The sequence below is a fragment of the Acipenser ruthenus genome, chromosome 9, assembly GCF_902713425.1.
Source record: "Acipenser ruthenus chromosome 9, fAciRut3.2 maternal haplotype, whole genome shotgun sequence".
NCBI classification, from domain to species: domain Eukaryota; kingdom Metazoa; phylum Chordata; class Actinopteri; order Acipenseriformes; family Acipenseridae; genus Acipenser; species Acipenser ruthenus.
Genome location: NC_081197.1, coordinates 18921006 through 18945021, shown reverse-complemented (window position 1 = coordinate 18945021; position 24016 = coordinate 18921006). Strand labels below are relative to the sequence as shown.

Here is a 24016-nt window from a genome sequence, read left to right as displayed (position 1 = left end):
CATATGCAATAGTTAGTAGTATGGGAACAGTCTGGGCATGAATTATCAGGCATTTTAGATTTTGCAAAGTTGCAAATTCTTATGCTGTATTCAACAGATTATTATCCTATATATCTCTCTTGTTCTAATTCTCCAGCATGTGCAAACTGTCTACTCCTTGCTACAGCTCATCCTTTTCTTCATATAAGCTGCTGTACCTTACAAGTTACATACTGTACATTTTCAATGCATTTTGCCTAGCTAGAATTTGCTGCTCCAACAGTATAGGCAATTTCTGTGTGAACCACTGTAGTTATAATAATGGAGATTTTTTTCAATCAAATACTATTACTTTATTTAAATGAATAATATAACTTTATCTGTAACTAGACAAATGGATCCATGTAAACTGATCAGTGACTGAAATGAGATATACATTTATAATTCTTTAATTGATTTATTTATTTATTTTTTTTTGGAAAAATAAATACAACACAAAATAGAAAAGCATCCCTTGGACTACATATTATACAAACCAAAATCATGACGCAGTTCCCGTTATGTGCATCACCAGCCTGCTTTTTATTTCCACCCTTACAGAAGATGACATTCCATAACTTGAAAAGCAAAACTGATAAATAGTTATCAAGCTCTGCTTTCTCCTCATGTATTGCTGCTTTTTAGATCTCATTTTGTTAATCTTACATTTTGATCTATGGAGATGCATTGAAATGGGAACGTGACAAAACGTTCTCCCAACACCCATTGTTCTGGTACTATGTCTCGCCTCTATGCGTCAAAACGTTTAATCATTATTGCCGCTGTGTGTTGTGTTTTTTTTTGGTTTTTTTTCTGGCTGGAAGTATGGATGTAGTTGCTTTAATAATCACGTCTTCAGGGTATGATGTCTTTTGCACATGTGCAATACACATCAGAATACGTTTTCAGAAAACTGTTTTTATATCACTTTTGATATTGGAATTACTTTTTGGAAAATTGTAAATTCTTATGTTCATATAAATACACTGAATGAATGTTAATACTAAAGTTGAATGGCAAATTAATTTAACTCTTATTTATTCTAGCCCTATACAATATTATCATGAACATTATTTTAAAGAAATAAACTGGTTATTTGACTTTTCTTTTTCTGTTTAATAATACACTGTGTTTTTTGTTAATATTAAATATTTTTAAAACTTTTTTTTTTTTTACTTTGCAACAGTGATAGAAGTGAATTAAGATTATTGAGTTTATATTCCACAGCGAACGTTAAACTGTGGCAATGTTACATTCTTTATGATAAAGCAGAAACAATATACTGCTTCTTATGGGAAGCTGATACGAGTCACAGCGATGTCTACAAATGTTAAAATTCCTCAGACTGAAATGTATACCTTTGCACAGTAAGAAACCAGAAGTATCAGGTTCAACTTTGAAAGCCATTCATGCATTTCATATTGGGTACTTAATAATGCGATACCTGTAATATATTGTTACACTGCATGTCTTGGGTCATTCAATACGTGGGTGTATGGTACTGCATTCTCTTTATCTTTAGGCAGATAAGGTACTTTTTTAACATGAAAGCTGTGAACGGGTCATTTACATTCACTTTTGCATGCTTCCCTTTTTTTAGGCGTGCTTCCCTGTCTCTGTGCTGTATTAATGGTTCATTTAAGACTGTCTGGATTCGATTACCTTTTGACTGACAGGCTTACTGAAGATTGCTGTGTTTTTTTCTGAAATATTACATGCAGGATCTTGATCACACAGTCAGATCCCACTGATGTAATTGCATTTTAACATCACGTATCTTCACTGCCTCAAGTGGATTTCAGCTGCCCAGGAACATTCCTATATCAGGACAATACATTCTCATAAAATCACAGATTAATCGCCTGACTATAAATGTAGGTTTGGCAACACTGTAGTACTTGTGTAAAACATGTAGTCAATGATTTAGTGATAACTGACCTTTAGTAATCTATATTATTTAATTATGTAATTGGTATACTTTGGTTATTACAATTAAACACATTGCAACCTCACAGGACAAACTTGTTTGTCCTGTAGTTTTCTTTTAGGGCAGTTGACAGTTTGAGGGATTGACATGTTCATGACTTATCTGGCAACAAACTGATCTAAAAAGCAAGAAATCAAACTGAGAAGCTTTTGTGGGGCAGCAGTGTGGAGTAGTGGTTAGGGCTCTGGACTCTTGACCAGAGGGTCGTGGATTCAATCCCAGATGGGGACACTGCTGCTGTACCCTTGAGCAAGGTACTTTACCTAGATTGCTCCAGTAAAAACCCAACTGTATAAATGGGTAACTGTATGTAAAAATAATGTGATATCTTGTAACAATTGTAAGTCGCCCTGGATAGGGGGTCTGCTAAGAAATAAATAATAATAATAATAATAATAATAATAATAATAATAATTTGAACTTTACCAGGCCCTTTGTCAGCCTGAGAGGCAATTTAAATTGGAAACGCTTTACTGGAGGTATGATAACTAGTGTGCTGTAAAAGTTTGTCACATGGTTGATATTTTCTCTCAAATTCTCTGCAATAAGAATCTAAGTCTCCCCTCTGCAGAAGCTTTCAGGAGTAGTTCACAGGGCAGGAGCCTGGGCTATGAGAGTAGTTTGTTAGATCGTATATTGGGCTGGTAAGAGGAAAGCCTCTAGAGAAAACATGTAAAAGGGTTGCTTGCTCAATGAAGAGAAGCTTGGCTGTCGAGACTGTGCACAGCATCCCTTGAGGAAGGAGTAGGTAGAGGATGCAAACCGGAATATCTTGAGGGTGGAATAGGTAGCAGATGCAAATCTGAAATAAAGGACAGAATATATTAGAAGCAGAGAGTCTCCTGCAGGGATCTGAAAGGAGGTTAGTTAGGACTTTAGGCTCTAAGCACATAGTAGGATAGAAGTGGATAGAAGGAAAAATTGAGCTTTTGTTTGAGGTAAGGAATAGCGCATAAGCTGTGGAAGGATAGGTGTGGCTGGGGGTCCCCACTGACATATATAATGAGAATCCCCTTTTTTTGAAGGCAGAGGTGATGTTGCCTGACCTAAGGTTGGGGCAGTGAGATCGCTTGCCCCCCAAAAGAAGGACCCCCGACTCCATAGAAGTTCTGCAGAACCGTCCGGCAAAGAAGAAAGACCACGTGCCAACGCATAGGAAAAACACACGAGACAACAATATATAAGGAGTTAGTTAGATGTATGGAGTATGTGTATGTATTGCTATACCTATATCTCTCGCTCAGTGGAAAGGAAAAACTCCCTCGTGGGGGGGAAACCTTCACCTCCGGCGAAGAGCTAGCACTCCGGGCAAGCTAGCAATGCATTGTTGAGCTGTGGAAATATCATAAATGGATGAGCGAATGTATAAGTTGGCTGCGAAGACCAGCACCCCAGACTATGAGGTGTTCGTTGACTCTGGCTTTTGCTGCCGATGTTGCGGCCCTGATCCTGAGGGAGTGAGAGGTGTAGAACTGGGGCGGAAGGCCTACCTTGGAGATCAGGGAGGCCAGATGGGAAGAGAACCAATGTCTTGATACTACTGTAAGGGAAGAATTCACAAACAGGGTCTGACGGGAGGAGGGGTTTTCTACGAGCAAGGTACCTAGACATGGAGCTGTAAGGGCAAAGAGGAGAGTTAATCTTTGACAGTTGTATGAACTGGCCTTGACGAAGTTGATCTGTTCAGGAGGTGCAAAATAGTGGGAAGTGGGATTCAGGAACCATTGAGAGGTCGCAGGAACGGATGTCGATGGAGGGAAAACTGGTGAATTCTGCGCATCTGAGAAATCCGAAGAAAGCGGTTAGACACATTGTCTCCATGAGTAGATCACTGAAAGGGGTGAGGTAGCCTTTTTGAAGGATTTGAATTAAAAATGTCTGCAGATATAGGTAGCCGTGATAGGGTAGTTGGTGCTACACTTTGTATGATTCCACTATTTCAGATGCACTGCTGGAATAGACAACAATGTAGGAGAAGAGACTGCCATTAAGAGATAGTGATACTGTATCCCGGACATGTATGATTTGATTGTACCTGGAGCCAGATGGAGAGAATTCCTTGCGTGGACTATGCAAGCAAGGATCCAGTCTTGATTGAAGGGGATAGGAAGAATACAATTTTGAGCACAGAAAACTGAATAGCAGTTCCAGCCTGTGGTGTAAGATGATCTTGTGGATTGAGCGAGAGTTGAGGCCATGTTTCTGGCAGATTTGAAGGAGCTTGGATAGAGTAATTGAACACTAGGTGCTGGCATTGCAGGACCTGCAATGGGACTGAAGCTGCTTCTGAGATCAGAAGGCAGAACCTGGAGACCTGAAGGCGAGAAAGCATCAGCAGCATTATTGTGGATGCCTGCAATGTGGCCTGAATAATTAAATTGTGGGACACTGACATCCATATGAGGCTGTGGAGTAAGCTCGTGATGAGAGGAGAAGATGAACAACCTTTATTGATGATGTGCACAGTGGGTAGGTTGTCTTGAGCCGTGGATTCCCCTGCCGACCTAAGCCCTCCCTACCCGGGCAGCGCTCAGCCAATTGTGCGCCACCCCCTTGGAACTCTCGGTCACGGTCAGCTGTGACATAGCCTGGATTCGAACCTGCGATCTCCAGGCTATAGGGCACATCCTGCGAGGAGCGCCTTTACTGGATGCGCCACTCGGGAGCCCAAACGTGATGTTGTGGCTGTATTCATCTGTATTCCTATAAGACAAAGGTGGCGCTGATGCATGGGATGTATGAGAAGCCGAAAATGGAGCCGAGATTCTGTCCCTGAAATGAGGTGGAGTGGAAGGAGCCACTCTGTGAGCGGTGGATGCTATAGCAGTTTTTGGACACAAGGACTTGGCAGCCCAGTTGATTACTAGATTATCTGATGCTAGAATGGAAACTGCTTTGGTTGTGAAAGCTTTGTGATATTCATAAAACATCGTACCTCCATATCTGACTGACAATTATGTGATGTAAAATAAATAATGATCCAATTCCAAGCGGCGATGTGGATAAACAGCATAAAATGTCCAGATAAACAGAAAATGCCAGCGTGAATTCTCCCAAGATAAGGGAGAATTTTTGAGCAAAAGGGGGTTGCTGGATTTAACCCTTTGCGGTCCTATTTCGGACCTGGTCCGACATTGCAATTATCAAAAAGATGCAAAAAATGGGTTTCTAGTCGTTTTTTCTCCGGAAAAAGCTGAGAAAACCATTCAATGGCCGAGTGGGAGCGACAGGAGCCGAGACAAGCAGAAAAAAAGGGCGTATCTCATGAATAGTCATACTTGCCCCTGACATCAGATAACGGCGGCCATAAGGAAACAAGCTGGGTGATACTGCATCAGCGCTCAGAGAATATCACAGACATTTGCAGAGCTTTTTTGAGATGTTATAGTAATGACGTGGATCGCATTATTGAGGCTTTTGGTGATTCCCACATGGCGATTTCCTGGTCTGAGTGGTTGAGAGGTTGTTCATGCTGGCTTGATTTAGCTCAACGGAGAACAGGGTTGTGGTGAATGAAAAACAAGACACTTGATAAGGCAGATAGGCATGAATAGGCTTTAAATAAGAATTATATGATGATTGACAGGAGCCGCAAATTTGAAGAGCACTAGCTCCCGCCCCCTGAACTCCACCTAAAGGTTAACATTAGTTTTCTTTCACTTAAGCTCTATCCAAAGGATTATGTTTCTTTACTCTATCTTTTATCTTTTTTTTTTTTTTTTTTTTTAAATAAATGTTACAGCTTGGCTTCACCAAGATTTTTGGGGGTGGATATAATTTATAAATCCATGGAAGAAAGTTTATGTTGATGGAAATACTTAATCAGTCCACACTGTAGTTGGTCTGTTGAAAGAGGGATTTAGTCAACAAATGATAAACTAAAACATTCCACTTGTATTTTGAGTCTGACTGAAAATGAAACAAAGAAAATGATTTGGTCCTGTGGAGGATTGCTGTACAGTAATACTGAGATCTGCCCTCAAGTCCTACATCTCCTCACACATAGTTTTGCCTTTTCATGTCTTCAAACAGTCAGTGCTGAGCTGCTCTTTTGCAGATAAAGCACCTTAATCCATATTTAATACATCAGCACCAACAGAACCTGAGGCTGGATGGTAGCCAGATACTCATTGGGGCTTTACACAGTTTTACAGTCTTAGCCTGGATACACTGAGGAGGACAAGCATGCATGCATTTATTTATTTATTTATTTATTTATTTATTTATTTATTTATTTATTTATTTAAACACATCTTCATGTGTGGATTTACATTCTTTTAGAACAGCAGCATTTGGCAGAATAAACTGACTTTGTAATAGCTGGGATAGATCGAAATGGACTAGGAGAATGGCACATTAACATTTTGGGTTCGCTAAGGCAGTGGTGATTTAAAGTAGCAGCTATAATGCATTTAGAATAATTAATTTTTTCTTCCCCAAAGATACATTCTCTGCCTTGATATTAGTACTATTTTAATATTTATGATTCCCCCCCCCCCCGGACAATATTATTTCTTAATTGCACGAGGATCCTTAAATACCAGTCTTTTCTGAAACTAATGCTGAACCAATGAATCTTTTATTTTCTGTTTTGGTTGTACCTTTTATTCGCTCCTTCATATCTATATCATTTCATCTGAAGGATTAAGATGAGTAAAATATGGAACACCACTGTGAGGTTAATCCTATTGACATTGGAGCACTTGACCTTGTCAACTTGCATTTGTCTCACCAGTATGTTGATTTAATCAATTAATTAATTAATACACATAGCATGAACAACAGAAGCATAATTGGACAGGCACTTTCCTATTTTCAGAAGAGTAAATCTTGGTTTTCTACTGCTTATATCCATAGTAAGAATGCAAAACAATACTTGCTGAAGTAGGTGCTGAATTTTTAGATGTGTTACCTCCTTATACACTAAATAACATTCAAAAGTGTAAAGTATACTCAAAGCATGTTAAAACACAGCAAAACATGCTAGTAGGTACATGCAGTATAGTCTATTTTGGGGGTAAGCCATTGTTTAGCTATTAAGATAATTTCATACATAATATACTAGAGAAAAAAGAGGAAATGGCATTAAGCTACATGCAGAATAATCTCTGTGTCTTGTAATTAAAAACTGGCAAAGGCTAAAGCATTATATATAGTCTTGTTTTAGGCTGCTTTCTACAATACCAATTTGAGGAGAGGAATAAATTGTCTTTGTTGTGAGAATAAAACATTAAAAAAACAAAAGTGATTCATTATATTTAAAAAAGCATTTGGTTTTACAGCCTTCGAAACATGTAAGAGCAGTTGTGTAATTGTTTAGTGTAGTGTAATTACCTATATGCTTACTTTAAAAAATAAAATGAGCTCAGCAGACTTCCTACTGAGAGGGAACCGCTGTTACCTGTTAATCCATTTAAAACCATACCCAGCCATTTCATGCCACGTAATCTCGTAGGGCACCTGGGAACAGCTGGAGAATGACTGGTGCGACAAGCTGCAATCAGTCTCATGGCCTAAATGCAGGCTCTTTGTCTTAAAGCCAGCAAAGGGGGTAGTGGTTTGTTTGTTAGGAACTGTTTATGTTAGTTTAAAGTTGTTTACAGAAAATAGCAGGGTGTAGATGTTACAGACCAGGTGGCCAGTTAGTACTGCTGTAAGAAAACTGTGCTTACTGTGATGGAATACACCTGCATTTATATGCTGGTTCTGGCTTCAGCTATGGAAATTAATACAATAGCAGCTAGCTCATTGAATTTAGCACACACATTCTCTTATATTTTTTAAATATATATATTTTAACATCAATTAGCCAATGTTTAGAAGCACTAATGCTTATAAACATTCCACCCAATAAAGGTACCCTCACTATCAGAAAACTGAAAGCACATATATAATCTGTTTACCTTTCTAACAAAGCAGTATATCCTTGAGTTATCCATAAACTTACAATTTTCTTGAAAACAAAATGATATTGTCAGATTTATAATAGTTAAAAGGCTCATTAGGGTGTCCTCTTCACCAAAATGATTGGGGTCTGTCATTCAGATATGTTTCTCTGTGTACTTTTTTGTTGTTGTTTGGGACCCTGTAATATTGTTAAGCGGGTGCCCTATTGAACCTACCACCCTGCATAGGTGTTTCATCTTATTTTATGCCAGCTGTGATGTTGAGCTTTAATAGCTGCTTTTAGAAATGTGATTTAACAGGTTGCATGCCCTTATTTATTGCTGTTTTGCCTGATTAAGTTTACAGTGCATCACCTTTCCCATTCCAGGGGAACTCGCATGCATTTTTGTCAAGTAGTGACTTCTGCTGGAAGCAGCACAGGAGATCACAAAACCAAACCTTTTTTTGGTATATTATGCTTGTTTCTATGACCCCTCAGCTATCTTAAGCCAGCTATAGAAAAGCACTGTGTCTTTGGTTGCAGTGGACTTTTAATTCTAAAATGTGCTTGTGTTCTTCTCAGGAACTATGGATGTTTAGGAATCTTAAATTGTTCAGAGCAGAAAAATAGCATAGTTGTCAATTCTATTAAAAAAATTATCTTTTGAGAAGAGCGCTTATATTTTTCTTTCATGTTCATCCGACATACTGTCCCAGTTCTCAGTATCTCAGTGATATGCTAAGTACATTGATGATATGCTGCATGTTTCATAGGGTGAACAAGCATCTTGTTAGCAAAGCCTGTCACCTTGAAGATGGTGTTGTGTTTGGGACAGTCTGTTCTGCCAGCTATTTTTAAAAAGAATGATACACATCTTGAAGAAACCTGTAAAAATGAGTGAAGGCTTTATAGAAGGCATCATCAGTCGATTTGTAAGTGAGCAGGATTGCTGATTTGTGCAAAAGCTAGCAGTCAATTTTAGTGTTAAATTCCTAAGTCTGTTAGGTTGCTTAGCATTTTTATACATTTCCTCCACTATTTTAAAACCTCCTTGAGACTGACTTCATACACTGTTTAGTATACACTGAAATTAGTGCTACACTGTCATCCCTGCAGGTTCTATGTGCATTACATCCTGTCATGCTAGCATTAAGACCTATTAATCACTGTAATAGTTTGCATACATTATAGCCTGTAAAAATGCATTCTCCCATTACTAATGTAATAAAAACAAGTAGATTATAACAGATGTTAACAGTTAAAGGACAGAAATTGTATTATTTTTAAACTTTTATTTTATTTTTTTTCCCCTCTCTTACCGGGTGTAGGTTACACACACACACACACATACAAAGATTCTGCAGGCATTAAAGCCTTGTCTAGCAGTAAAATATAGATTAAAGCTAGTGTTTAAAAAGCTCTGTAACTTACATTGAATAGAACTCTGGAACAACAACAACAACAAAAAATCACATTTAGGTCATGATTACTCAAATAACATTACCTAACTAAGCAAGACAGAATCTAAATTTAAGGTGAAAAACAAAATTGTAGAAGTGAGTATGTTTACTCACTTAGCCATAAGTCACAGTCACCTACATAGTTACATCATATCACTTTAGTTACATCTATGTAAACAAAGACAAATATGAACCCCTATTTGATAAAAGCGGAACTGTCTTAGATATTTAGTGTCTATGTTAAGGTAAAAGTCTGAATATTGGCAATTCTTACGATAATGCTTTACTTCGACCATTTACCGGTAAATCTCAAGAATAATCAAGTGCCTTTACAAACAAGCTTCGGTAAATGTCCGAAAAGCCATATATTTTAAGAAATCTTGTACTCAATTTTGCTGTGATTTAATTTTTTTTCAGTACTTACCAAAAAGACAATGTTTATTTATGTATTTATTTATTGAATTACTATATTGTTCTTGCAAGGATTATTATTTTATTTGGTTTAGTTTAAAGGGCTTCAAATGAATTAAATTTTGCCAGATTTTTCCAGTTTTATATCTGTTACTGTATGTATACCACCTAAGTGGTAAGTTACCAAATAAGGAGCCTTTTCCTAACCAATATTTAATATTTTTGGGAAAAAAAGACATTGCCAGGTTAAGCAAAGGTTGATGGGAAGTTGCATTCATCAGAGGATTTCATGTTAATCTTAAAAGATAATAACTACATTTTAAAATGTTATATTCTTAAAGCTGAATAATTGCAGGGTATTTAATGTTTGAAAAGGTGAAGAAACAGTAGTTCATCAATACCACATTGTACTTTTTCTTTCTTCAATTTTGGTGCTAGAGAATTTAATGCTGATGAAAGGTAAGGGGTATTGGCACTGTCTACATGTTCCGTGAGGCGCCATGACTTTAAAATTACACTGTTGGGCTAGGTTGAGACCATCAAACTCATTTGAAATGGTTATTAATGCATATTAGAAAATGATTCAATATCATCAGCCAATCAACTTCCAGCTATAGCAGGCATTAGTATACAGTATATGCCCACTGGAGCATCACCGCATCACCTCTGAATCAAATTTAAAATCAATCTGCGCAAGTAGTGGCTTTTATCTTTTTGACTTTCTGCATTTTTTATCTATTGGACAGTACTAAACAAAGACACAATCGGTACAAATTCATTTTATTATCCACCAAAACCAGCCAATCAATACTTTGCATCAACGAAAGCAACCAATCCTGTACCTGCAACTGCAGAGTAAGTCGATCACAACACAGCGCAGACACAGCAACTTTCAACAACAACAAAGCGAGACACAGACAGTTTAGTAGTATTGCTCCATGCAGATATCTGGCACTGTTAAGATAAACTATAAGCAACCCTGACAAGTGAAAAAGTTGTTTAATAAAGTATTTTTTCTCTAATTGTGTGTAATCCTTTATGAAAATTTCTCAAGGGTACCTGACGAATCATTAGAAGTTCAAGGTAAATGTAGGTTTTAAAGTGTTTTTTGAAAGAAAATAATGAGAAAAATAATTTTCTAATAGGGATAGTGCCCTCTCGATGAAGGCTCTACCGTGTGTTAGTTGACCTTGACTTTCGTTGGTGCCCTCGCCTTCAGCTCAGGACACATAACTCCAGTTGTGGTCAACTTAACACACGGCAGATGGGTCATTGGTAACATTAAGGGGTTCAAACATTTTATTATTATTGATACAAGATATACATTTTGTTTTGAAAAACACCATCAGTGTATGAGACATTTCAACAGGAAACTAGATCTGATTTCTCTTCATTCAGACAGCACATCATTGTTCATGGAAAGTGTTAAATTGCAATGCCAACAGACTAAGACTGTTTCAGTATGCTGGTGGTGCGTCATGTGTATGCATTCGTCTAACTCGGTCTAGACAGGCAAAACTAAAGATAACTGGCAGGGCAGGGCCCTGCTTGTAAATAGTGTGATTGGTGTATTGCTGGTGGTGATTGGCAGGGATGGGGTTAATTTCCTATCCCTGCCAAATACATGTGAGAATGTGGCTGGAGCCTTAATTGAATGATTAAGGGTTAATTAGGCTCCAGCCACAAGGTTTTTAGGAGGGAAAATCCTTTGTTTGGGATCAGTGCTCTTTTTTGTTGCTTTTTAATGCAGATGCCTCAGAGGGAGAGAATATGATAGCAATGTTACCTGTTGAATGAGTCTTAATAGCTAAAAAGCCTTTCCTAGTCTTTTTAAATGGTAAGGGAAGCTGAAAAAACAAGTTGGAAAAGGCACAGTGGCTGTTTTTTTTTTTTTTTTTTTAATTCATATGGTGAACTTGAGTAGAGGGTTATAGCATGGCTGTCACAGCCTTCAACTCCCTCAGGCTGATTCACAGCAACATTTGGTGTTAAGCCTCATCATATGTCTGTCAAACACTTTAACGGACCTGGTCTTTTTTTGCCTTTCTTTTTCTAACTCTCTTGGGGTTTTAATTTAAATGCAAGTGAATTCCTTGGTACAATGAGGGACCTTTACCAAACAGTCAGCTGTTGCTGTCTGAACCTCAGGGCTTACTGTACACAGATGACAACGTCAGATTGTATACAGTCTTAGAACAAGTTTAACTGTTATTTAATCTTTTAAATAACAAAAGAGACTGGAAACACATTCATCTTTTGAAGAAAAAAAGGTTATTGTTCCATCTTTTTCAGATAACTGTTTGAAAATAGTAGTGGCTTTATTACAGCAGGTTGCAAATGGAACCTACATTTTGGAATTTGGGGCCTGGTTTAGTAACCCTTTGCAGACTGTGAAAATGCTACCCTTTTGAGGTCCGACTGTCATAACTTGACTTGTATCAGGGCAAATATCCACAAAAAGTATACAGTATTGTACCTTTCTAGACAGCCGAGGGTCTGGAGATTAAGAAAGTAACATGTTCACAATGAAATATACTCTGCGATTTACCTAGTTTGAATGTAAAAAAAAAAAAAAAAAAGTGTTTTAACATTCACTCTCATTCATTTTTCTTTAGAAATATCCTCATAAGTGTAATTTAGTTATCTCCTACCTAAAAACTACAATTACCAGTGGTAGCCACAACCCTCAGGTGCACAGGCTCGTCGACTTCAGATTCTTTACTGGAATCAGCGTGAAGGCGTTTGTCATCCCATAGATCTGTTATTGCATCAACATCTTCGGTAAAATACAGATATTTTTTCTTTAGAATCGATAAGCATTCTTGGTTGTGTAAAGCAATATTGTATGCTCTCCGATAATGCCTGCACTTTGAAGCTATGGTATATGGTAGTCCTAAGCATATGTACTGAAATGCTGCACCTCCTTTAAAAAGGTATCTCTATTGGCTTGGGGCTTTAGTGAAATCTGTTTTGATGGGTGTGTCATCCCTGAAGTTTGTCTGAATATTTCACTACAGTTCATATTTTCTTTTTGGGTTTATGAACATTTTGGACAATTTAGTAGGATTTCAGGTAAACTTTGTACTTGTGGTTGCCAAATAAAAGTTTGCTTTAAAAAAATTAATAAATAAGAAAATTATATTGCTCTTGACTTACTCCACTAACTGCATTTTGGTTAATTGTCTAAAGTCTGAAGACTTTTATGCTAGTTTAAAAAAAATAGGCTGTCTGCAAAGGGCTTTATTCAAAAGTAACATTTGTGTAAGAAAGTAAAACATTTCCAAAACCTTCCCTACCTTCGATAGTACCCCGGTTGACAAAAGACCCAATCTGCAGCAAGCAAGCCCAGGGACTGAACACTATTTGCACATCCATCTAGTAAATCCATCAGTACACAAACCGTTCAAGACAAAACTAATTATACGCCTTATTCTTCTCTTTCTACATTTACTTTTGTCATTTCCACCATTCCACACTATTAAGTATGCATTATTAATCTTGCTTAAGAAAACAAAGAACCATCATTACAGGTTTGTCAAAATTCATCTTATCCTATGTACAGATGTCACCCCATATGCACATTCAAATATACAATATTCATTGTTGTATTTTAATGTACAAGAGACATATTTTTCACAGTTTGTGCAGCGCTGGCTGTCCATGTTAGGTATAGAAGTTGTTGAATGCAACCCCCCCTCCTACAGTTTTGTTAATTGGTCTTTTTAGGAAGTTTTTTTTCTTTGCAGCCCTGAATTTTAAATGACTTCCCTTTTGTTAGGAAAAGATCAGGAAGATATAATAGTAAATCCAACTTCTGCTCAAGCTGCGTTAATTTCCACAAGCAAATATTGGCAAGTGAGAAATACAAATACATTTTAAAACAAAATTAACCTACTGTATGCAAGTAATGAGACAACTGATCTAAAACTGGTTAAGGTCTCCACGCTTCTCTTATTTCTGAACTGCTATTAGGCTTGCATCATTATTCTAATTATACTTCTACAAAGGATCACATCTACTAAACAGATATATAATTCCACAAATATACAAATCTACTTAACAGATGGAGTGATGAATAATTTGCTTGATTTTGAGTGTTGGTTGGAATAATTTTGCCCACCTTGGCTGAAGCTGTAGTAATTATCTGACTAAACAAATTGAAAACTGACAAATCATAAAGATGTTCATACATCGTTGGTTATTAATCTGTATGTTACCAGCAGAGGTTGCAGGTTTCCCAAATCATAACGGTCAGTGCCGATCTGTAATGGCTGGGTTTGGCTCACAATATTTCCTATCCAAATGCATTATTAAGCTTCACTGCTACTAAATAGGGTCCATTTCATCCCAAGGCATAATTTGCTGACACCCATCATGCAAACCTCTCAGCCTTTGAGCCACTATTTTTGAACGCTTTAATTGCGGAGTGACAACATTAGTACATTTCTCAGATTTCCAAATATTTGATATAATTAAAATATATATTTTATTAAATATTCTATTATATCACTATGAAAAAAGAGTAGCTGTATTTACGAAAACAAACCCTCTGTATATGATTAACTGATTGTGTGGACATCTCTTACTTCACTGTCCATTATCAAATTGTGCCTGTTTTGATTCACACTGTTAAATACTTTTTAGTCCATTTTGATTGAATACAATTTACATTTGAGGCCTGGGTTCAAATTTAGCTTAGCTGGGTGTTGTGAAATTGATGTGGTGGCCTCAGCCTATCCTCCAGTGGAAATTAGCCCAATTCACAAAAGTACCATACAATTTGGCACAACTGGCCCATGACTGAATGGCAGAGTTTGTTCAGGTCAGAACTCAGGTACACTTACAGAGTTGTAGGGGGAGGCTCATGTGGAGCTTGCTAGTGCCATTGTTCCTTTTCACAAGTCTAGAAAACATGAAAGGACTATGTTCCTTTTGTTTCATCCAGATTTTATGATTGACTGTTTTGAAGTGAAATCTTTCCTGTTATCTGAGCCTCTTTTTGTTTGTGTCCAAGGATCCCGCCTTCGTCAGGAGGATTCCCCCCCTCGGATAGTGGAACACCCCTCTGACCTCATTGTCTCCAAAGGAGAGCCCGCCACTTTGAACTGCAAGGCGGAAGGCCGGCCTACCCCCACCATCGAGTGGTATAAGGATGGTGAGCGGGTGGAGACCGACAAGGATGATCCTCGCTCCCACCGCATGCTGCTTCCCAGCGGCTCGCTCTTCTTCCTCCGCATCGTGCACGGCCGACGCAGTAAACCGGACGAGGGGAGTTACGTCTGCGTGGCCAGGAACTACCTGGGGGAAGCCGTGAGCCACAATGCATCGCTGGAGGTAGCCAGTAAGTACCAAAACCTGGTTTATTTAAACTGTTTTCTTATGCTTATGTCTACTTTTTAAGCTAGTCTGACAACAGCTTCTACCATACTTGAGCATCCCTGACCTGACCCAGATGGCACCATTTTGTCTATACATTTATGGAAACATCTTTACGTAGAAGCGGTGCTGTGTATATTTAAACTAAACAAAGGGACTTTTCATGTTACAATCACAACCAGACTATATGGTGTACAGCTTCCCATAATGATCAGGTTTTTTCCATGGAGAATGTACATCCCATGATCTCTAGGGTCACTGAGCATGCTTAAAGGATTATTGAGCGTTGGTGGAGAAGATGACGTTTTAGTTGGTTTTTTTTGTATTTATATACTAGCATTCAGCATTGACATACACAATCAATAATCAAGTAGAGTGAACGTTACTGCACAGTGTTGTCATTTTGGAGTCTTGAAGAGTTTTTCTAACCTTGGTGGTAAGCATAGTGTGAAAATAAATTTAAATGGAAAAAAGGCAAAAATTTGAGGTACACAATAAACTTCTAAGTAATCTGTTCACATGCCTTTTAGTTGAACTACATTAAATATTGTATTAAATCTATACACATTCCTACATTCCTGTCTAACACATTTTATATTTTTTTCTGCTAACTTAACTCAGAGTTTGTCTTAAGAGAATGCATTGTTTTTTCCTTTTTCTGCAAAATTAAGAGCCAACTGCTCTCTCCCCAAACTTTCTATGCAGAGTAGTGATTTTTCTTCTCTCAAAATGATGCATGGTAGTGGAGTGTTGATCCTTCACAAAAAAGAAGGGCTTGATATGTTAATTGTACTGTGTGTATTGTGTATTTTGTGCCTCAGTGCAGTTTTGTGGACCCAGCAGAAGCCCCTGTTTTGTATATTGTTGCATTATGTGCATTTGAACACAGATTAACCCGTCTTCAGCACTCGCATTATGGAATGGTAAATATTTCAGACTTCAGTACGTGCTGCTTTTCTTTTATCTTCTACCCTGAGCATTATGAGTGAACACTTGGGGAAAAAAAAAACTTTTCACTGCTTTGCATAGATGTCCAAACCCTGTCACTAAGGCTCTTATTGTAATCTAATCAAGATGACTGGAGACAGGGTCATGCACCCATTTAGAAAATGCCAAGCTGGTTTGTTGGAACCGCACTGTGTTGTCGGCTTGGACTTGACATGAGGCCTTTTTCAAAATGATTTGTGCTGGTGGGAAATAAGTACCATTTAGGGTTAAAAGCTCTTAACCCTTCTCATTCCAGAACACACTTTGTGTATGTTACAGCAATGGGAATCCTTGATTAGCGCAAACTGCTTGCTTAGATGTCACAGATTTTGTGCACATATTATTACTTGTTAAATCTATTCTCATGTCAATAAAATGTGTTGCACATGCATTTACTGGCATCTTGGGGGATGAAGTTAAATAATTGTTATAAAATTAATATCTCGTTTTATCACATTCTGTGATTTTTAATTTTTAAATAATTGTTGTATTGTCTGTATATATTTCACACATTTTGTGTATTTTCTATTCTTTCTATCATTAAATATTTAATTTTATCTAAAATTAAGTTTGTTCAATTAAAAAAAGCAAATCTTTTAAGCTCCTAAGCCACATAATTAACGATTGTGGCACACTACAAATTTCAAACTAAATGGTAATGACGTAGTAGCATTTCTAAGCCCTTCCAAAAAGACACAGTGTGCTTTTGCACTGTAAACCAAGTTTGCTGCATGTAATTAAATTGTCACAGAAACCTAGAACATATACAGCTGTTTTGTGGCATAAAATGCAGTTTCTTTTTTTTACATACTGAGAAAATAAATAAATAAATAGTTTTTATTACCTGTGCGGCACTACAAAAAAAACATACATATCAAATACCTCAAAACAGGATTGTGGAGGTCTGTTTCTAGTGGTGTTTAAAGTCTAAATTATAATGGAATATAATATGCATGTTATCTTTTTATATAACATACTTATCTTTTGTTATCTTTTTATATAACATACTTGGTAACCCAGATAATTTAGAAGAAATTACTGTACAAAAAAAAAACAGTACATCAAATCTGTGAGTGATGGGTGCCAGTTTTGAAAGAAAGCTTGCCAGATTGATTGCCAATGAAGATACATTCTGTCTGTGCATTCTTTGGTGACAATGTGTTTGTGTTTGTATGATGAATCCCATTAGAAGACCAAGAGAGAGTTGTTTAATCCTGCATCAGAGAGGATAGTTTGGCTCTGAGTTCATTGTTTAGTTAAAATTCTTGTGTTTAAATTTCAGGTCACGCATGTTACTAGTCTCCGAAATGATAACTAGCCACCTTGTTACTGACTGTAAAATGAGCTACGCTTTCAATAATGTCCAAGCTATAGTCAAAAGTCTCAAAGAAATATCAGCAAAATACTGAACTACAGTTAACAACATGTTTTAAATCTGTTTTTTGTATATACTGAATGCTTGTGATGTAAACAATATAACTAAGAGCTGCAGTTACGGCAGGTTTAACTGGCACTTCAGAGGAAGATTAAGTATTTCAACTCCAGACGATACTATGTCTTATACCAAAGTATTTAGCAAAACCTTTCATAAAGAACTACTCTGTAGTTCATTTACTATCTCTAACCTAGAAGTTCAACAGCTGTAATAACAATAAGATGTTCTGTTTCTTTAGAAATGCGTCTCTATTAAATTTAGTTTTTCTGACTATCTGTCAAAAATGTCAAAATATATTCTATTTTCAGGCAGCACTTGACTAATGTAGTGACCCTATGAATTCGTACATCCTAAACAATTCTGTTCAGTTTAGGTTAGTTGAAGCACCATGCAAAGACATACAGAAATCAAGGTGTAATTCAATGATCTGTCTGTTGTAAGAATGGACTATATGGTATAAAAGGTAGTTATTATTCCTCAGTGGTTGATAAGTTGTTGTCAACATGCATAACATTTCTCTACACTATGGGGGTAATTATCAAGCTTGGCAAAGCACAGGAATTCACAAAGCAATTCACACATTGTGCATCACGTAACTAAACAGAAACATGGCATGTAGGGGCTGACCTACTCAATGCAATTGCAGTATATTCCACAATTTTAATAAAGTAAAAGATATTTATTTATTTTTATTTATTTATGTACTTAAAATGTTTGTAGTATGTTAGGTATCCTTACAGAGCAACAATAAAATCGGTCTAATTCAGCCCCTTTATAAACCGGCATTCTGTATGCTGTAATTCAGCATGATTTTTAGGTCCCCATAAATCCCTATTGAAATGAATGGTGTGATACCCTCTACAATCCGGAACCTGTCTATTCTGGAATCCAGCATGATTTTCAACTCTCTTCTGCCTAAGATCAATATGAATCTGACTGTGCAATCTGGCACCGGGTCATGTGATTTTTTTCCTGTTCTGGTTTAAAAAAAGGTACAGAGTGAATGACTTTCTATGGGGATGGTTTAAACAGGCTCATGCTAATAACAGGTACATATTTTGTTGAGGCATTGTTGTTTATTATACTGTGTATGTACAGTAATATATTTATATATTTTCTAGTCCCAAGCAGCGCTGGATTGTACAGGTTGTACATGGAGTATAACAGTAATCTTAACTAATGTATTCTTATTGTTGTTTAGATTCACTTTACATTGTGTTTCAGTCATCACATCCTGGTGACTTTTTTAAAACGCTGAAGATTTAAGCACCATGTGGAATTAATATATAGTAGCTCTCATAACCATTAAGCATTAACATATCCCCTGCAACACTCTGCCCCTAATAGATGTAAGAAACATTTGTTCCATGTGATATTTCTTATTGATGCATTTTTTACATCTGCTTGAGGCAGAGTACTGCAGGTGAATTATACTCTGTTGCACCAGATGTACAGGTTAGACATGATTCTGAGCAATTTAAACTTCATTTCAAAGTCACCAGGATGTTAGCACTAATACAGCAAATGATACAAAATGAATATACATGTCAACAACATTAACAATATATTAGTTAAGATTTCCTAACACTACCAATTTTTATAATTGTTTAAAAAGCAGTAGCTGCTTTCTGCAAGACTGCCAAGACTGTAAAAATCACTATAATGCTTTGAATATGTAAAATATGGGACACACATCAATATGATGGGTCAGCAGCATCGGGTTCTCAGTGGAAGTCAACTGTTGAGCACTTGTTTGTTTTCCATAAACCTATTACTTGTCCTCCATGAGGTACTTTTAAAGGAAATACAGGGGCTCCCTGCAGGATTTTTAGATGGAAAAGCCTTTTTTTTTTTTTTAAGAGAAAAAGAAAAATTATGAAGCATGCCATGAAGACTAAATGAAACTTATAGATATTCACAGTCAGAACAACTGAACAATCTACAACAACTATTTGTATGTCATTTTATATATATATATATATATATATATATATATATATATATATATATATATATATATATATATATATATATATACAGTACTGTGCAAAAGTTTTAGGTAGGTGTGAAAAAATGCTGTAAAGTAAGAATGCTTTCAAAAATAGACATGTTAATAGTTTATATTTATCAATTAACAAAATGCAAAATGAGTGAACAGAAGAAAAATCTACATCAAATCAATATTTGGTGTGACCACCCTTTGCCTTCAAAACAGCATCAATTCTTCTAGGTACACTTGCACGCAGTTTTTGAAGGAACTCGGCAGGTAGGTTGGCCCAAACATCTTGGAGAACTAACCACAGTTCTTCTGTGGATTTAGGCAGCCTCAGTTGCTTCTCTCTCTTCATGTAATCCCAGACAGACTCGATGATGTTGAGATCAGGGCTCTGTGGGGGCCATACCATCACTTCCAGGACTCCTTGTTCTTCTTTACGCTGAAGATAGTTCTTAATGACTTTCGCTGTATGTTTGGGGTCGTTGTCATGCTGCAGAATAAATTTGGGGCCAATCAGATGCCTCCCTGATGGTATTGCATGATGGATAAGTATCTGCCTGTACTTCTCAGCATTGAGGAGACCATTAATTCTGACCAAATCCCCAACTCCATTTGCAGAAATGCAGCCCCAAACTTGCAAGGAACCTCCACCATGCTTCACTGTTGCCTGCAGACACTCATTTGTGTACCGCTCTCCAGCCCTTCGGCGAACAAACGGCCTTCTGCTACAGCCAAATATTTCAAATTTTGACTCATCAATCCAGAGCACCTGCTGCCATTTTTCTGCACCCCAGTTCCTGTGTTTTCGTGCATAGTTGAGTCGCTTGACCTTGTTTCCACGTCGGAGGTATGGCTTTTTGGCCGCAAGTCTTCCATGAAGGCCACTTCTGACCAGACTTCTCCGGACAGTAGATGGCACTGCTGGACATCTTCCGATTGCGAAGGGAAGTAAGCATGATGTGTCTTTCATCTGCTGCAGTAAGTTTCCTTGGCCGACCACTGCGTCTACGGTCCTCAGCGTTGCCCGTTTCTTTGTGCTTCTTCAAAAGAGCTTGGACAGGACATCTGGAAACCCCTGTCTGCCTTGAAATTTCTGCCTGGGAGAGACCTTGCTGATGCAGTATAACTACCTTGTGTCTTGTTGCTGTGCTCAGTCTTGCCATGGTGTATGACTTTTGACAGTAAACTGTCTTCAGCAACCTCACCTTGTTAGCTGAGTTTGGCTGTTCCTCACCCAGTTTTATTCCTCCTACACAGCTGTTTCTGTTTCAGTTAATGATTGTGTTTCAACCTACATATTGAATTGATGATCATTAGCACCTGTTTGGTATAATTGTTTAATCATACATCTGACTATATGCCTACAAAATCCCTGACTTTGTGCAAGTGTACCTAGAAGAATTGATGCTGTTTTGAAGGCAAAGGGTGGTCACACCAAATATGGATTTGATTTAGATTTTTCTTCTGTTCACTCACTTTGCATTTAGTTAATTGATAAATATAATCTATTAACATGTCTATTTTTGAAAGCATTCTTACTTTACAGCATTTTTTCACACCTGCCTAAAACTTTTGCACAGTACTGTGTGTGTATATATATATATATATATATATATATATATATATATATATATATATATATAAACTCTTATCAGCTATATCAGCAAGTAATACTGTCCATTTTACTGTCCATTTTATTAACTGGGATGGGACCACTGGTCCCAAGGCCAGCTAAAAAACTAAATATTTGGACATTATGGAATACATAGATCTACATATCATTTGCTTCCAGGCCAGCGAGGTAAACATATTTTACATAATGTAGCAGCTTGTCTCTTCGGAAAGTGGCATTTAATAGATTTTTCATGTTGTGCTACCCCTGTTGCTGAATTAGAAAAATCAATCAGTTGGAATTTAGACGATTGTTGAGCACAACCCTATCTATTGAGCTGTCATCAATATGTCAATGGGTGCTAGCTGTTATTATACTCAAAGGGGAAGGATCTTAGTAAACACCAGTATTGATCTTTTTTTTAACCCTTTGCGGTCCATTTATTCAGTGCCTGTCAGGCTCGTCAGGTCTAATTCCTTTTCACACAAGCTGTTTATTTTAGACGCGCTGTTTAAAAGTATTTTTTTTCACAGTAAAACAGGTTTAAAAGGCACTGCATATCAACAGGACACTCAGTACTGCATCTCCAGCCCTGCCCCACCCCTTGTCCGCTGTATTTCTCACATATCTCTTCATAGTAGTGCATACTGATAAATCATCTCCTGATCACTCGATTTATCACCAAACTCCTCAATAATGCTATCCAAGTCATTATTTTATTACTATAACTCAAAAAGCTTGGCAAATGTCCACGATTTTCTTTGAGTGCTGGATGCGGAAGCAGCTGTCTTGTTTATTTATGTCAGATAGGGTACGACATCGGACCGGAAAGGAAAAATTGTAATGTTGGACCTGGTCCAACATAGGACCGCAAAGGGTTAATGATAATCTAAGTGGTTTGAAGTAAGGTGAATGATTTTAAAATCATTCTACTGTTATCAATAACTAAAACCTTGCAAAAACACCACAGAAAGTGAAGAGATGGGAGCACTAAACCATACACACAATTGTTAAGTAATTGAGTCCTATTAACAATTTCACTGTGCTCTATAATAGTTTGTACTATTGTTAATTATTCATTAAAATCAATTATGTAAGTAACTTCATTGAGCAGCCACATACATAAAAAAAATTGTTTACCATACTGTGTTTCTGTATGTAAACAAATATGATACTAAAACCTTGGTTACTTAAAGACTTGCTTTTTCTGATCAACTACTGTTGGTTTTCACCGTAGGTTAAACAAGTTAATGCTATAAATTCAAAAGCTAAATAGACTGCATTACTTTTTGTAAGTGCCTTGATTGTTCCGGCCTCTCCTTCTGTGTCATGTGTGAGTTTGTCTCTCTTTGTGCTGCGTTTGACTTCATTAAGACCATGGCTTTAACTGACCCCCTGACACTGTTTAAACTGTGACTTCTTTACTTCAGTGAAGTTAGGAGAGGTCAGTTACAGAGATGGAGACGGCATGGAATGGGCAGTTTTCAAAATGTTTGGTTTCCTCAAGGGGCAGCAGTGGGTCAGGTGAGCAAGGGAAGATGACATTTACATAAAGAAGGATTTGAAATGTCCATCACTATAATTGAGTTGGACAGCATGAATACGGCACAGTTAAGTAACGGCTCAAGTTGTTAGTCATTTTTGTTATTTTAAGGACATGTGCTTTTAACTTGCCTTGTGACATTGCCCTTTGCACACAGTTTTTTGGATTTGGAGGCCATAGGTTTGATCCTTGCCAGTGGCTAAACCAGTACAGTGGGGTTAACTGTCTTCCTGCCTAGAGGGCAGATTGAGTCTTGTGGTCAAACAGAATGGCTCCAGGGACTAGTGTTAGTTGCTTGGTTGTTTAGTGGAGATGGCAATCTAAATCCTTTCAAACACAGCATGTGGATTCAATACCACTGAACATTACACAGAAAGATAGGTTGGACGTCCTGTATTGCTACGGACATCCTGTTCTAAATACAGTTGATTAGTTATTTTTTTCTCAGCTTAATTGCAGGAATAAGTTAAAGGATAAGTGACCTCTAAAGTCCCAATTTGATTATTGTGGAAAGAAAAAAGTAATGGATAGTGGCTGTAGTGTGCCTTTTTTACTATGCATTTTGTGGCCCCATTGTTGAATAATATTTATTTTGTGGTGGATATCAATCTATGTGTTTTATTTTTCACTGTGAGCAATTTGAAGGAAGTTTGTCTTTTTTAATTCTGCAGTTTCTGGCTTTCTAATGTATTAATTCGTAACTATTTTCGTTGCTCATATTTTGCTGCATATGAAGCTGTTCATGTATTTTGCAACCAAGCCACCTCCTTTAAGATCTATCGATCTGTAGCCTGCCATACTCCTGTTTGAACTTGGGGCATTGGGGTGTTCTGTGTTAAATGTACATCACTGATTGAAGAATAAATTCGAGGTTTGTTTGATTTGTAGATGTTAAAGATCCCACAATATTTGATGAGAAATAGTATTATCGATCCTGTTGATTTTAGTCACGCTGTGTTCCTGGACCAAAAGTCTATCTCAGTCACACACAGAGAAGACACAATAGAAGACACATGTAACCTTCTTTTTATCTTGAAAAGTCAAATGATATTGGGACATCTTTAAAGATCATGCTGTCTGCAATTTAGCCTAAATGTGCCAATATGTGGGTGTCAGATTACCATCTTTTACAAAGCAGCCATACCTGGGCTGTAATCACAGTTCATCCCAAGCAGTCTGATTGCACAGATAAAACTTCAATTTTTCTTTCTTCCTGTCTATATTGATAGAGTGGCATTCCTCCCAATGAAGGTCCCTTTGATGTATCCTATATGAAGTTTAACTTCCTTTCCCCTGTGCGCATT

General features: G+C 37.2%; 1 protein-coding gene across 5 annotated transcripts in view; it reads left to right on the top strand.

Annotated features, from left to right (window-relative positions):
* LOC117405462 (roundabout homolog 1-like) overlaps window positions 1-24016 on the top strand; it is a 440349-nt gene that overhangs the window by 259029 nt on the left and 157304 nt on the right. For all 5 annotated transcript variants that reach the window (XM_059031316.1, XM_059031315.1, XM_059031313.1 and 2 more), the window contains one exon: window positions 14778-15104. In XM_059031316.1, coding sequence (XP_058887299.1) covers window positions 14778-15104 — 327 coding nt within the window. The remainder of the gene's footprint in view (window positions 1-14777; window positions 15105-24016) is intronic.